The sequence below is a fragment of the Gigantopelta aegis genome, chromosome 4 (assembly GCF_016097555.1).
Source record: "Gigantopelta aegis isolate Gae_Host chromosome 4, Gae_host_genome, whole genome shotgun sequence".
Classification (NCBI taxonomy): domain Eukaryota; kingdom Metazoa; phylum Mollusca; class Gastropoda; order Neomphalida; family Peltospiridae; genus Gigantopelta; species Gigantopelta aegis.
The window spans coordinates 80,099,208-80,115,446 of NC_054702.1; the positions used below are offsets into that span (position 1 = coordinate 80,099,208).

Genomic DNA, 16,239 nt, shown 5'->3' on the forward strand with positions numbered 1-16,239 from the left:
AAGGGTGAGTGTGCAGGAGACTAATGAGCCGAGCTCCCAAATGGAGAGAGATCTGTATAATTATAATAATATAGGGGACATTTTTAAAAATAATTATTGATGTTTAGAGACGCGTTATTCATCTAAACTGGCTCTTTTGCGACGAATTAGCAAATTTCTCACCCCAGAATCAAAATCTCTATTCTATAATGCATATATTCTTCCCATATTTGATTATGGGTCAGTAACATGGGGTCGTTGCAATAAAACATACGTTGACAGATTAATAAAGCTACAAAAAAGAGCGGCTAGGCTAATCCTTGATAAACCACTGCTAACTCCTTCAGCAGATCTCTTTAAGGAATTAAAGTGGTTGCCTTTTGATTATAGGTGCACATACCATACAGGTATATAAGGCGTTGAACAATCTGACACCTGCATATATAAGTGATTATTTCATACCATCATCAGGCTCAAATAAATATAACCTGAGATCAGCTACACATAATAATCTTGTATTGCCAAGACCCAACACTGAATTGTATAAACACTCCTTCAGATATTCTGGTGTTGAAACATGGAATACAATTCCAGATTCTATAAAAAAAAAAAAGTGTATCCTTACTTTCATTTAAAAGACAATATAATTTTTTTTTAACAACACTGGCTCTTGGTAATGTTCAGTAAAATATTTACTCAGGAGTCTGTACGTTTAAATTATATTTGTTTATGATTATATCAAGTTGTGATAACATTTGTTTGTATATGTAAACAAAATTGTATTAATTATGTATGCATTATGCGTATTTACCTTATAGTTTCGATGCATTTAATGAAGAATAATTATGTTGTGTTTTGTTATTACATTGTTTATTTCATTATATGTTGAGTAATAATGTTTAATACTTAATAAACAGAAGGCCACAAGGGAGATTAGTGTACTACTATTTGTGTAACCTTCTTTAAATAAAGATTATTATTATTATTATTATTATTATTATTATTATTATTATTATTATTCAGGGCAATTTAGTGTTATATATTGTGGATGATGACTTTAAATATATATAAAAAACCCCAAAAAACGAACATCAAACGACAACTCTGGAAGTGCCAATGATAATACTAATTAAGCCAATATAATTGTATATGTTTTTAAACATATTACTAATTGAAAACCACTATTGAATAACGATGATGAATTGTGTCTCCTTTTCACTCATAAATGATAAAATACAGGGACACAAATTTTTAATTGCTGAAAACAGTTTTAATTATTATTTTTACTGCAATTATATATATAATGCCAATTGGATTAGTTTTTATAGGAGTTTAAACATTAAAGTCATTGGGTTACATGCCATTTCACGACAGGTCACTGGAGTTCTTTCCACACAAACGGATTCGTGACCGAGAAGGAGGAGCGATACGTGATGACTTCCGTAATAGAATTCCCTCCCCCTTGTTGTCGTTTGTGTCAAATCTTGTCAACATGGGTTTAGGAAACATCATGGTTTTGGGACAAGTCATAGCATTTCTTATGTCATTTATATTTTCTTTTTTCATTTTTGTTCCAATATCTGTAAATCTGAATGAATTTAATGGTAATTGTTTGTTATATGCTTCTGGAACATGGAACACCTCAAAAGGGTCAAGCTATTTAACAGGGATCAGCTGGGGACCATCCAGTGCTTGTAATTTTTCCGTGTTTGTGGGTGTGGTGGTCATGCTGCTTTCGTGTTTTTATATTGTATGGCATTCCATGTATTTGTGTAGAGGAATTGACAGGTATGTGTCTAAACATTCAAGTAGTCGTCTTAAAGTTGAAATTATTTATAGTCCTTCCCACTCCCAGCTTTCATGAAGATGATGATGATGATTGATGATCACTGTTTTTTGTAGTTTCAGTTTGATTTGATGTAAGAAGAAAATTTAAAGTGTTTTAGAAATAACAAAACAAGCACTATTTTTGTGTGCAGTTTAGAACACTATCACCACAGAAATAAATAACACACTATAGTAAGAAAACAGTGTTTCCTGGTGGGAAGGACTATAGTCAAATTACAAAATAATTATAAGTTACTAACATAGGATTGTTGTGGTATTAGAGCGGAAATCTTTGCCAACTTTTTGGTTGTCGGGAATTGCCAAAAAAAATACATAGCTTGGTCTCTGACTGTAATGAGAGCGTATTTATGTCCAAATGTCTGTCTAGCTCTCTTACAGTCAGAATACTCGGGCTATATATATTAGTAGCTCAGTTCAGTATAATTTTCTAAGCATCTGTTAGAATTTATGCTAATACACACATTTGTTAATTATGTGGATTAAAGATTAGATTAGCTTATATTTAGTTAATTCAAATTGGAATTAATGCATATTTATATTTATTTAATACATTTTTATATTTATCTAAATTGGTTTCAAAATAGTTTATAATAAAAATATTTCTTTCTTTTATTAAAAACCTTTTATTTATTGATATGTAGTCATTCCTGGTATATTAAACTAATATTAGTACATGTGTTTACATTTTAGTGGTGTCCATAAACAAAATAAACTTTTACATTTTAGTTCCTGGTTGGCTGCATTTCTTACCTGTATCTTGTGTATTGTCATATCAATAATATTGTTTGCTTCGGCACTGACAGTCAGTGTAGGATTTAAAGAGTGGTGCCATCTCCTTACTCTTCCAGAAGCGCAGATTGAAAGGTATAACAATATGTAACTGTTCTAAAATTTAATGTGCCATTACTTTTTAATAATAAAATAAACATGAGAGAGAGAGAGATAGAGAGAGAGCTTTACAGTTTCAATATACTGTATGTTAATGTGTTACTATCATTGTATGTGTCAAATTGGCTTTTAAAAAAACTTGCCTATTTTTTGCCATTATTATCTTTTTCTCTGTTAATTTGTTTTATAATTTAAAATAAGAAAGAAAAGAGAGAGAACATCTGTTACCATCTAGGCTACTCCTTCCAGAAAGCAGCAAAATATATTTTATATCCACATTCCCATATAAACATGACAGCACTTACCACAGCTTCTCATGTATCAGTACTCTTTGTGATGGGTAAAATCTTAACAGGTTCACAGAGGGCCTACATGTATAAACCCATTGCACCTCATGTCTTGGCGTCACAACCACTGTATGGTAGATTCCTAATTTAGTTGTGGTTCTGGTGAAAAAAAGTCATTATAACATGCATTAGTTCAAATGTTTAAGAACAGCATTGTATTATTTTAGTTGTGAAGATGGGCAATATCTCATATTTTTGCCTCCAACACTGAAGATTGATACATCTCAATATTACACAGAAATGGAGATGGCACAAGTAAGTAAATATGGAGATGGTTAGAGCTGGGCGGTATACTGTATACACCGTTCGATATCGGTATCATGTCAACACTGATTTGCTGTTATGAGCAAATTTTAAAATACAGAAATTTCGGTATTAAGAAATGCTTCGCGCCATTTAGTAAAGCACTAACTATATATCTAATGAACTCAAAATGGATTGGGTATAAGTCAGATGAGAGCCTTGTGTATGAAATTTAATTTTATTTAGATGAAATTAGCGTATGAGCCTCAACTCAGGCATGCATTTAAAGCCGAGTATACCAAAAATACTGCTCGATATCGGTATTCGGTATTGTGTCAATACCGAATACCGTACCAATACCAAGGTAAATCACACCCAAAATACTGATATCGATACCGAACCTCAAATTTCAATACCGCCCAGCTCCAGAGATGGTCTTCGTGAAACATTGTAGATACAAAATTGAAATGGCACAGAAATTCAAGGGAGACTATCTGACTAGTTATCTCTAAGATGTCAAGCATATAACTGCTTTTGGAAAACTGTATTAATGTGATCTGCTGTATATGGTTGCCCAGATATTTCTTTTATTTAAAAAATAAAATGGGTTTATCTCAGGATATTGATAATATTTACCACAAGTTTTTTCTAGAGGGTAAAACAGGTATGGTGCCATACCAAAATTGTTTGCAGATTATTTTTTTAAAGTTAACCTTTTGACAAAATTAATGATTCTTATAATTACTGTATGATTTTTATAACCCTAATCCTAACCCATTTTCTTTCCCCATACCCCCAGTCGACTGCGATTGCATTCAGCACATACATTGTAAATACTCAATTCCATAGCACTTTACCCAAACATTTATTTCTGGCAGAAACACTGTGTATGTATATAGGCTGAGCGGTATACACACACATGTATATATATTTATCATATAATATCTTACATTTTCAGTGCAATCAAAGTATGTGATATTTTTCAGATCACATACTTTAAGAATTTGATAACTTTGCAAATTAAATGTAAATTAATTGAGGTCACGGCACTAGGTTTATTGACATTTAAGCAAATGTACTAGGGTGACACTCCATAATTGACATATGCATTCATAGTTATCAAATAAAAACATTTCAATAGCAATTTTACACTGAAAGCTGTCCAGTGTTCAGAAAACAAAAACGTTAAGCACTAGTTTATTTCGATTTAAGGATATCCAAAATGATGTCATTCGAGTTTGACGTCATGTCCATTCAAAAAGACACAGTGCCACATATTCTTATGTCATTTGAATATCTAGTAATGGTGAACTGGACTTTTGTGTGTACAGTTTACAAAAAAACGTTGTATAAGCTTGAGATTATATGATAAAGAGATTATTACCCTCGTGTGTTTCGGTATATATATTTTTAGTAATTGTTGGAGCTCCGATCGAATAAAGCTTATTGTTTAGTAGGCTGCACAACTGATGTTTAATACTGTTTCTTTATGAATTAAAAAATTACACCACAGGTTGTTATTGGATGAGTCTAATATGCTATATAACGAAAGAGCACTTGGGTAACACTGCAAAGATTTGTAAGATTTGAGTGGTTTCTGACAACAGTTCACTTCACAAATGTTAAAGGAGAAAGGCCTTTCTAATAGTTTCTACTAGGTACTTCTAATGTCACCAACTGAGAATAATAAATGAAAAATAGAAATGACAAATGATAATGATATTGACTAGATTCAGTATTGATGTTATGACCATTTTCAGTGTAATTAAAAGTTCCTTACCAGTCCAACCAGAGGGGACTATAGGTTTCTGTGTCTGTTCTTCTGTCTGTCTTGTTTTTCATACTTTTTTAATGCAATGCCTGAAGACACTGAGATAAAATTTTCTATATAGAGCTTTATCAAGTATTGTTGCAGATCAAGTTTAATGTTCATGACGATTTACCTATTTTTCACGGAGGTATGGTCCGTGAATTTAGGAGATTATACAAAAATTTGTTAGGCCTGCTAGGGGACATGTATTGCTTTAGCAGTACTCTCAGAATGCTTGGTTACTTGAGACATTGCTTTACATTTGGGTGTTGTTACAACTCCTGTCCTGTTTTATGGCATCATTGATTTTTTCAGTTTGGCTTGTGGACAACATGGATTTGCTGGGTCATCGTGTCCATGATGTCAGTGATCAGGATGTATTCCTTCAACCGCGAGGAGGCTTTCCTCACCAGCATGGACCGTGAGCGGCAGAGACTGCTCCAGCGCTGGCAGCCATCCAGTCAGTATGAACAAATCTGAGATGTCTCCATGGTTACAAGCCTCAGTCTGGCTGTCCACAGCTGAACATATCAATGTTTGTGATTAGTGCTAAAATACCTTGAATTTGGGCTGTCTGATCACACGAAGAACCAGCACATTTCTGCAGCTGAACTTTCTGTCAATGATACATGTATCTTGTATAACAACCACTGTGTATAAAATACATTCTGTATATCAGTCACTGTGTATAAAAGACACCCTGGATTATAACTGTGTTTGAAGGACAAAACACACTATAAAAAGAACACATCCAAAATATGCCTTCAATCATACATATACAGCTGTATCCTTTAACCTTTCTGTAAAGACAACTTACAAATATAGGCTTTATCTTTGGAATGTTAAAAATTAGTGTCTTGTGTGACCACCCTGAGGATTCACAAGTAGTAATATTCTTGTGGGATTGATAAAGGATTGCAATACAATTGTGTACATGAAAACCCCCACTGAAGATGGCTTGCTACACTGGTTTTTACGCTACATGTTAAACCAAATGCAGCAACCGGTCAAAGTAGTTTGCTCAGCTTAGTGAAAAAATGGCTGACTGATCTTAGGCTTGTTTTCAGTGTTGTGAAAATCTTGGTATGGTTAAATTTGTGGATGCCTTTTAATACCTACATCATGTGCAGCTTGCAGGGCAACCAACCTAATGAAAAACAAATTCCAGAATTTTCTGATACTTTCATTTTTAAGTGTACAAACTAATTTTTGTAAAAAAATAATTTAAAAGTGTTTCAAAGTGCCATTTTCTAAAACAATATGAAAAGTGTACAAAAATTAAATTTGTGACCAATATTTACAAAATAACAGCAACCAATAAAATGAGAGATAAAAAATATTTAATTTGGAGAATATTAAAATATTTCATTCGGAGAATGTTGAAATTAATTTTAAAAAATGGTTGATTGTGAATTTGAATTTTTTTTATTTTGCATCAATTCTGGAATTCTAGATATGAGACAAAAATCCCAGATCCCAGATTTTTTTTTTATTATTATTTATTTTTAGAAAATTCCATAAAGTTGGTTGCCCAGAGTTTGGTGGACCTAATTTATTATTTTTAACTCAAAACATTGTTGAATTTAATGACAGACATAATTTTATGAATGGTTTGCATAATAAGTAAGTGATCCTGTTTCATTTCATTTCTAATCTCAGTAGTAAACTAAGGTAAATTGAATTCTTCTATCATTGTATACATACATACATACATACATACAATATATAGATATTCATACATCAATATATACATACATACATCTATATATATATATATACATACATGTATGTGTGTGTGTGTGTGTTTGTGTGTGTGTCTTCAATACTAATATTACCAATAAAGGCTACATTTTTGTTACTAAATGAATGCAAATATACAGTAATTAATATTTGTATCAGTTCAGTTGATATGAACATGTAATTTTGCTGTTATAATTTCATTAGGTCTGATGTCTGATCAAATAGATTTACTCAAAATTTCACAATCTGTCTACTAGTATGGTATATAAATTTGTGAATTATTATAAATAAAGGAAAAGATATTGTCTGTGACTATGCACCTTTAAGTTTACTAAGACTATTTGTAAAGCTATGATATTTCAACAATGGATGGGATGTAATTCAGTGGTTGGGTTAATCTGAGGTGAGATGGGACTAAGTGGACTCACTGTATTTTCAAATTCCAACCAATGTTCCATGACTGATATGTCAAATGCTATGGTCTGTATTATCCAATATATAGGAAAAGACTTAGAAAAGACCTCTTGTTCAGGTTTGGTAAAAGTAGCCCATATTTTATTAGTGTGTTTCTCCTTTACACTCTATACTGAATGTCAGACACCAGGGCCCTGTTCCACAAAGTGATCTTAGAAGCTAAGGTGATCTTAGTGTTATGATAGCTTTGTGGAATGGGGCCCTGACAGCTTAATTTTTAAACAAACATTTGTTTTCTTTCCTTTCTTAGGCCCGCTTTCGATTAACACAGTTCAGCACATGTTTTATAGGGCATGTTTACATATCTGCATTTTTTCAAGTGGAATACATTTGTACTATAGAAAATTTGCCAAAAGTAAATGCTTCACGATACAACATCACTGCGCTGAAAAACTTGTGCATGGAAAAATGGCTCATTGATCGACTTTTTTCCAGCGCACTGAATACCTGTGCGCGGAATCCTGTATATGGAATAGGTACTATGTAACTGCATTGTATTGATAAACTTGCGCACAGAAACTTTTTAATAAGTTGAGCCATGACCTTAGTACAGCTGAATACAGGAAATTTCTGCCATGATCGGGTCATAAATTGTTCTCTTTTATTATTGTGCGAATCTCAGTTTTAGTGTCACCATTGGAGTGATTTCATAATTATTTTGTTAATTGTGTAATGAAAATAATATATTTTCACTGGATTTCTCTACAATGGCTATGTTTTTAATTATACATTCTGTGTATTTATTGTGTATTATTATAATAATTTATGCTAATCAGAAGTTTGTTAAACTAATAAAGGCACATATTCCATCTTTTACCAAGTTAAGTACATGTATTTTTTTCTCACAATTTTATGGCACTTATAAAACATATTGACTTGTATTTTCTACAATTGATATTCTAGTGAAAATGATTCCAGTTTTGTTCCTAGTTGTTTTGAGAATACCAATAGTTATAACAACCACACATACATGTACTTACTTATTATGTCACGTACTCTTGCCTATAATACTATACGTATATCATATGCATGTGTGTACATAACACAGTTTCACAATTATCATGTCCTTTATTAACTTATATGGTGTAGGATATTCAAAATTATAAATATTTTATTCAGTTTTAACACAAATGTATATTCCCTCATCTTGTGGGTATGGGTTGGTGCTTTTGTTTACAAACATTCTTGTACAAACCCCTAACAAAATGTCCTCAAACCTAGTGTTTGGAATCGGTTAAAATTGGTTGGCACGAGTGGATCAACTTTCAATTAGACAATTGGTTAGAAGTATATGAATATGAGAAGGATTTGAATAATAAGGACCATGCACCCATTGTGAGGTTCATCGGGATCTAAACCATACAAATGGCTAATATTACCTTTAAACAGTGGCATAGTGTGGCTTGCCAGCACCCGGGGCAAGGCAAGTATTGCGTCCCCTAACCAGTGGACCATTAGCACTCCCCAAGTTTTTTCCACCAGTCCAGAATTTCGCGTCTTGGGCAACCACCCTGGTGGCCCCGCTCATGCTACGTCACTGCCTTTAATAAATACATATATATATATATATATATATATATATATATATATATATATATATATATATATTTTTTTATTCTGGTTTTTTTTCTCTTTATGAACACATGGAAATAAACACACCTAAACTGGAGTTATAATAATTAAAATTTTCTCACACAATCGAATACTAGTATGTTTTTTTATAATCAATCATCACATCAGTAGCACCAAACCGATAGTTTTCGAGCATAATCGATCATCAGGACATGATTACTCAAATTTGCCTAATGTTTAAGAGAATATGATTAGTAATGCATTTGTTCTGGCAAAGTAAAGCACAGTCAGTATGAGGATTTGGCAGACGCTACTAGAATCTCGTCCAGTTTAGTGCCTCTCAATACGAGGATTTGTTAAAATGATATAACATGATTTGTTTTTGTTTTATTGTCTCACATTGACTGGGGTCAAAAGGCAAAATCTAATTCTATGTATTACTGTTCCGATGACAACATTGTCAAATTTTGCATTTAGCTTGGTTATATTTTCATGTTTAGCTTCAGTTTTCACAAACTGTAAGTCCTAGATGAATGACACTTGTTTTATATGTTCATCTCAATACATGTTTAAAAAAAGAATTAAATAAAATAATTATTATTAATTCATAAAAGAACTACATTAATAATGAATTTTACATCATAGTTTTATATCTTTAAAAAAATAATTTAAATGTTTTAATTAATTAAATTGTTTAACATGCAGTGAGATGAACATCTATGAGAGACACTGAATCAGTTTAAATGGCTGGTCATATATTTTCTCATTGAGAAATAATTTTTTTTATTTCCCTGCTTATAAGTGCATGTTGGGGTAATAAAAATGTACATATTTTAATATTTCAGTTAGATTTATATATTTGAAACAAATTTGCTATTCTATTTATGTTAAATAAAATATATTTATTCCAACCGACTATAGTTTCTTTTTAATTTTCACGTCATTTAGCAAGTGTTGTAATGGAGAGGCTTAAGCACTTAGGTTGAAGGTACCAAATTATGTCTCTCTCTCTCCCCTACCCCTAATTCTAATGAATTTTTTTTTTTTTAAAAATCCACTTGTCTTTCACTCATACTTCTACTATATGACTTCTAGCCCAGCCTACCATTAATTGTACTGAATCTCACCATGTCAGGACTTCTAGAAAATAAAGAAAATAAGTTTCCTCCACGTTTGGCCATTGGGTGAAAAAAGCAGATCTGTATTGAACTTTAATTACGATTGCTTGTTTTTGTTTGTTTTGTTTAACGAAACCACTAGAGCACATTGGTTTATTAATCACCAGCTACTGGATGCCAAACAGTCATTTTGACACGGTCATAGAGAGGAAATCTGCTACATTTTCCCATTAGTAGCCAGGGATCTTTTATATGCACCATCCCACAGACATCGATTGTCGCGCTCTACATACTACAACAAACATACTGAGAAACGATGAAGAACTCGAACCAAACGGAATTATGGCTATTGTGGAGGACGTTTTCAACGTCAAACACTATTGACACAGTCTATACTAAAACGCAAAAGAAACGCAGGTTCTCATTAAATTGGATATAAAATATTAAAAAAACAAAACGAAATGAAGATTTCAACATTTATTTTGGAGCTACACCAATTCGGCACACATTGGTGTTGGAAATTTTTGATTGAATTCCTTTTTGGCTATTGTTTCATGTCATAAAGTAGGGTGGGGGTCCATGTTAAAAATGTGAAAGAGACGACCTGTAGCATTGTCAAAGTCAGTATCGCGTGTGACCACCCTGGGCATTCAAACAGGCAGTGCAACGTCTCCTCATTGAGTTGACAAGCCGTTGAAAGAATGCCTGAGGGAGTGAGTTCCATTCATGGACCAATGCTGCCTCCAGCGCCTGCATATTCTGAGGTTGTCCGCGAGCCTGAAGGCGACGTCCGATTTCATCCCAGACGTGTTCGATAGGCGCCATGTCCGGTGATAAGGCTGGCCACGGCAACGTTGGGATGTTGTGCTGAGCCAGCAACGCCTGTGTTGCCCTGGCAGTGTGCGGCCTGGCATTGTCTTGCTGCAGCAAGCGCACACGTGGGTGAGCGGCAAAGAAGGGAACGACGTGATTGTTGATGACGTCATTTTGGTACACGGCGGCATTAACGCGTTGTCTGAACACATGAAGTTGTGTTCTGTGGTTGAATGAGAACCCACCCCACACCATCACACTACCCCCGCCCCATCGGTCGGCCTGCAGAACGCAGCAGTCGGAGTAACGTTCATGTCGACGTCGCCATACTCGGATTCGGCCATCAGCGTTGGAAACATTGTAACGGCTCTCATCAGTAAACAGAACTTGTTGCCACTGGCCACGTCGCCATCTTTGATGTTGTTGCGCCCACTGTTGACGTTGTTGGCGGTGCCGAGGGGTCAATATTGGTCCCACATAAGGACGGCGGTTACGGAGTCCTGCTGCCCTCAGACGGCGTCGGACGGTATCGGCGGACACTGGACCACGTGGACCACGCACCTGGTGAGCGGTGTTAGCTGCTGGCAGCATCCGATTCCTAAGGTGGGTCACCCGGATGTACCGGTCTAGGGCTGCGGTTGTCACCCTCGGGCGGCCGGTGCGTGGTCGATCGTTCACAGATCCAGTGATTTGGTGACGTTGAGAAAGGCGTGCGATTGTCGAAACATGACATCCCAATTGTCTGGCTACAGCAGTACGGGTCTGTCCGGCTTGCAACATCCCGATGGCCATCCCTCGCTGGAGTTGCGTCAGTCGCGGCATTTTTAAAATGTGATTCTGTTGTCTGTCACTACTCAAATTGAATTTATGCGATTAAATCCAGGTGTGTAGGCTTTATAAGCATTTCAATGAGTGTGTTTGCACTGGATTCATGATACGGATGATCCAGCACGTGCAAACAACGTGTTTTGAGAATTCGTGACGTCACACAGGTAATGAAATTGACACGCAGGTGGGACTGCGGTGTGGGTGTGTGCCATGTCCTTTAACACAGATGAGGTTCAATTCCACCAAAGATACTGCTTTACAAAGTGCAATTCTTTCGCATTTTCAGGACCTGCGTTTCTTTTGCGTTTTAGTATATATCAGTATGTCCTATGTGCATGATGTAGCTCACGGACTGGACTAAGTCGACGGGTCGGGACGAGCCTTGGTTGGGGCTAGGGCGGGGGCGTTGCACACGGCCCTACTAAATAAGTCCGAGTGGGCGGATATTGCACACCTCTTTAATAGGGCCAAGGTTACGACAGGTATCCACTATGGGCGATCGTTGTCCTCGTCAAGCTAAGAGTGACACGCACCTGCACACCAAAGTCACTGTCCTCTAAGTAGGTCAAGGACAGTCTAAGTAGGTCAGGGCCAGTCTAAGAATGTCAGGGCCGGGTCATGATCACGTGACAAGGCCGTAACGTCGTCAAGGATACGGAAAGTAGGCCCTTATACTATTCTCAGGCACATAGAAACCGTAATTGTGGGGACACAAATCCAGATATAAAAGAGATGGGGATGGTGGGGGGGGGGGGGGGGGGGCAGCTGAAATAAAAACCCACCTTACATTTTCGTCTTCATGTGGGGGAGGGGTGGGCCCATCCCGGTCCTTATAGGGGAATGTTCTATTTGCACGTAGAATGTGTAGTTGCATAGGTGCCTTCTGCGGCAGTGCAGTGCCCATCCACATTAGATTACGACTCCATTCGTAATTTAAAACATGCATTTGTTAACTTAAACGCCATTACTTTTGGGGCATTTTGGAGTTTGGGGAGGGGTGAAAGCCCCCGCCACTGGATCTGCGCTTGGATATTTAATAGACGTGTAAAGGTACAGTATTTATTACGTTTTGCTTTTGTGGACGAAATCACAACAATAGATGATAGTTATGACATTTGTGAATTTGGTGTATGGCTGTGGTGCCTATACATTCAGCGTACATACAGCGTGTATACAGAAATTATACATTGTCAAACGTATTTAAAAAGTATTGCATTAACCTGGATTTATGAAAAAATTTACTTGGGGAACTGCGCGCCCTCTACTTCAGACCCCCCCACCCAATGATCATCAGGGGCGTAGCGTATCTGGACCTGGTGGGGTTCGAATATGAACCAAGTGGACATTTTTCTATTTAGTTTTTGCACCACCAGAAACTCCATATGTATAAACCTGTATGTTTTAATTCTGAATGCGGACCATTTGCTTCAGCGGGGGTGGGGTGGGGGTGGGGTGTTCCGTCCCCCTAGCCTACGCCCCTGATCATTTGCTTCCGTCATGTCTATAGCATCGCCAATGTTTTTCATTCTGGAACGACCCAAATAAAACCCCAAACACAAGACAAGATAACATACTGAAACAATGTTATTGTAAAATGTAATAACGACAATGCATATGTATCTTTTAATACGTGTCTATGAAATATCAGTCCTGCCCGAACTCTGAAATAAAACCAGCACGGGCATATAAGAAGGTGCCAAAACGTGTGCACACACACATATAAATACATGTACATGTATAAATATATAAAAACCATCGCTGCTGCTACAAAGTGGGGGACATGCCCCCTTGTCCCCCCCCCCCCCACGTCCCATGCCAGTAACCAGTGATCCCGCAGCTCACAGAGTACATTTGAAAGAGGGTAGGTGTTGACAGTTCGATGGTCGGGGGGGGGGGGGGGGGTAAAACACACACACACACACACCCTAAAATGCATGTATTTAAGGGCCTGAACCTGGTAGGGTAGGGGATTCTTTGGCATATTACATCGAGAAACCTTTAGATTCCAGGTGTTAAAATATAGCATTTATAGCCTTCTGAGCACAGTAACAAGGAACAGTGTGTGTGGGGGGTGGGGGGGGGGGGGGGGTGGGGCACATTTCCCCCATGTTCCGCGTCCCCTGGCCCCGCTCTTTATGCGCCGCTTCTACGCTGAAAAGTAGAACTATGTATGATTATCATTACTACGACCACTAGCCATTCACATTTACACACCGAACAAAACTAGCACTGAAGCATAGCTTTTACAAACGGCAAGTTAGTACGAAACTATTTTAAAATAATCATATGTGAAATATGGACAAAAAACAATTACAGGTAAGTATGAACTGAATGAATTTTATTAACTGTTTTATTTACAAGTAGGCCTACTGACGATTGTAAGCACTATAAGTACTGCATATTGTATAAACGTCTATGCATATTTTATACGTCTCATCTTTCAAAATACAATACATATAATATGTAATTTTCAAATATGTATTTCAAAAGCCACTCAAAACATATTTATGAATGACAGAATACATCAATAATAAATGGTCAAATAATTTGTCTTTTTTTCTTGTTTAAAATAATTTTTCATCGTTTTTCAGGACTACCTATAATTTCAGGGAAATATGTTTGAATATCAAAGCAATTTGTAAAAACAGTTATGTCTTTCTACGTACAGCTTATGGTTAAACTAATTGCAATACGTATAGCTTCTATCATTATTATGTCTATTCACGGTTCCAGACCAAAATTACATTACTGATAAACACTGAATGGAAGACACGTAGATATCCATAACCAAAGCTCATTGATGACATGCACTCATGAATCACCGTTAAAACAGTGACAATATGAGGTATTCGCAAAGGGTGGGCATATCTTGCCGCACCGGTGACACCTGATATGAATACATGTATTGCCACCACAACTATCAAGTCCGTCACTTTACCTAAAAAGATGGAAAAAGTTGAAAGGGTTTTAAAGAGATGAAAAGTTCAAACTATGGAACAGCATCATGCATCATTTTGGTCAGTGATGCATTGTATTCAGTAGATATAGCCTCCAAATATCTATCATAAAACCTTTCAATGCCCTCAGTTTCGGCCAAACAGCTTTATCACTATTAAATTAAACACCACATAGGACTTCTTGCATATTTTTTTGCAAACCAATGGACATCCTGGTATCAATCTAATTAAAAGTAGCTCCACTATTAGAGCTAATTTTAAACAGATTGTCCTGATATTTGTATCAGCTCAGCTACTACGTACTTCAGAAACTAATCAAACGATCTTAAAATGAGTCGCTGTTTTACGAACACTGTTTTACGGTTACTTGTTGCAGGTCTCCGTAACGGCTCGAATGGTCTCCCGAGTCGCAGGAATGATGGCGGCAGCTGAAGGTATTGGTTTCGTAGATTCCAACGACCCTCGGGCTTCTGTTGCCCATGGTGATGCAACATGGGGAATAAAACTCAAGGACAAGAAACTAATTTACGACAAAAATTACGGCTTGGATTTTCAACCACTTGAATAATGTTCATATCTATTATGGACTTTAAAGATACATTTTCATTAACAAAAGTTCTGTAAATGTCAGTTCGATTCATGAATTAATGAACTGGATGTGTGCGTTTTACAATTAAAATGTTATACTGCCAAAAGTACTATTTTTATTTTCTTTAAAATGAAATTTGATTGATTTGATACATAATCAATTAGGGCCGTCCATAATTTTCAACATTTTCACGAGCGTACAAGCCGTACACTTTTGACCACCCCCACCCTAAAAGTGTACATCCCCAAATGAAAAATGTTGATCGACATTTTTCATTTTCAAAAAAAGTGTACGTTGGTTCCTTAACCCCCTCCCCCCGCGTACGGTTTGTACGATCGTAAAAAATTCAATACTTATTTAAAACTAAAAAAAGAAACTGTATGTTGTGTGCTATTAACATGGGTATCACATTAAACAATCTTATACAAATCGGATCTTACTGACAATCTGCCTTGGTCTCCATTGGTAAGATTTGACATCAACCAATGTCATTTAGTTTCCAATTCCCATGCTTATAAAACAGTCTAGACTCTTTAACATTTTTATATAATAAGCACGGAAAGTCAAATTCACAAAACGTAACTTTTTTTATTTTACGTTTACAGTAAAGCATTCGGACCTTTACAAGTATTTACTATCTGTTGTAAGCGAAAAATCAAGTCAGTATGAAAGATGGGTCGCGGTAAGGACTGAAGAAAGTGATTCAAGTATATTTCGAACAATATTATTAAACATTATATTGGTACTGTTTGTAATTACAACTACAGGTATAGTAGTTTTTAATCGTAATTTACCTTTACAAAATGTGCAAAACTTGGCAACTGAAGCCACAATACTCCCCCCACCCCCCCACCCCCCAAAACAATCCTTATAATTAGAGTTTGAAATATACGTACATAATTTTCTTTCGTGTTAGTAGTACCTATTCCGTAATATTTAATGTAGTTTTCTCATACGCGTACGGTTGCAAATCGTAAACCTATAGTTACGATGTTTTATGAATTTGGATCCCGATATCTACCAATCACAATTC

General features: G+C 36.0%; 1 protein-coding gene and 1 long non-coding RNA gene across 2 annotated transcripts; both read left to right on the forward strand.

The window, feature by feature from the left end:
- The first annotated feature begins 1,439 nt into the window (after nucleotides 1-1,439).
- LOC121371180 (transmembrane protein 179-like) lies at nucleotides 1,440-9,812 on the forward strand. The gene is made up of 4 exons (XM_041496886.1): nucleotides 1,440-1,767; nucleotides 2,554-2,691; nucleotides 3,230-3,317; nucleotides 5,431-9,812. The coding sequence occupies exons 1-4, from the start codon at nucleotides 1,472-1,474 to the stop codon at nucleotides 5,593-5,595; spliced, it is 687 nt and encodes a 228-aa protein (XP_041352820.1). The 5' UTR covers nucleotides 1,440-1,471; the 3' UTR covers nucleotides 5,596-9,812.
- A 3,274-nt stretch (nucleotides 9,813-13,086) lies between these two features.
- Nucleotides 13,087-15,312, forward strand: LOC121372299. The gene is made up of 2 exons (XR_005957915.1): nucleotides 13,087-13,976; nucleotides 14,994-15,312. It is a non-coding gene; the product is annotated as an uncharacterized LOC121372299 (long non-coding RNA).
- The last annotated feature ends 927 nt before the right edge of the window (nucleotides 15,313-16,239 follow it).

Coding starts and splice junctions, on each gene's coding strand:
- LOC121371180 (XM_041496886.1), top strand. CDS start 1,472: ATGGGTTTAGGAAACATCATGGTTTTGGGACAAGTCATAGCATTTCTT. Junction 1,768..2,553: donor TTGTGTAGAGGAATTGACAG/GTATGTGTCTAA, acceptor TTTACATTTTAG/TTCCTGGTTGGCTGCATTTC. Junction 2,692..3,229: donor CCAGAAGCGCAGATTGAAAG/GTATAACAATAT, acceptor GTATTATTTTAG/TTGTGAAGATGGGCAATATC.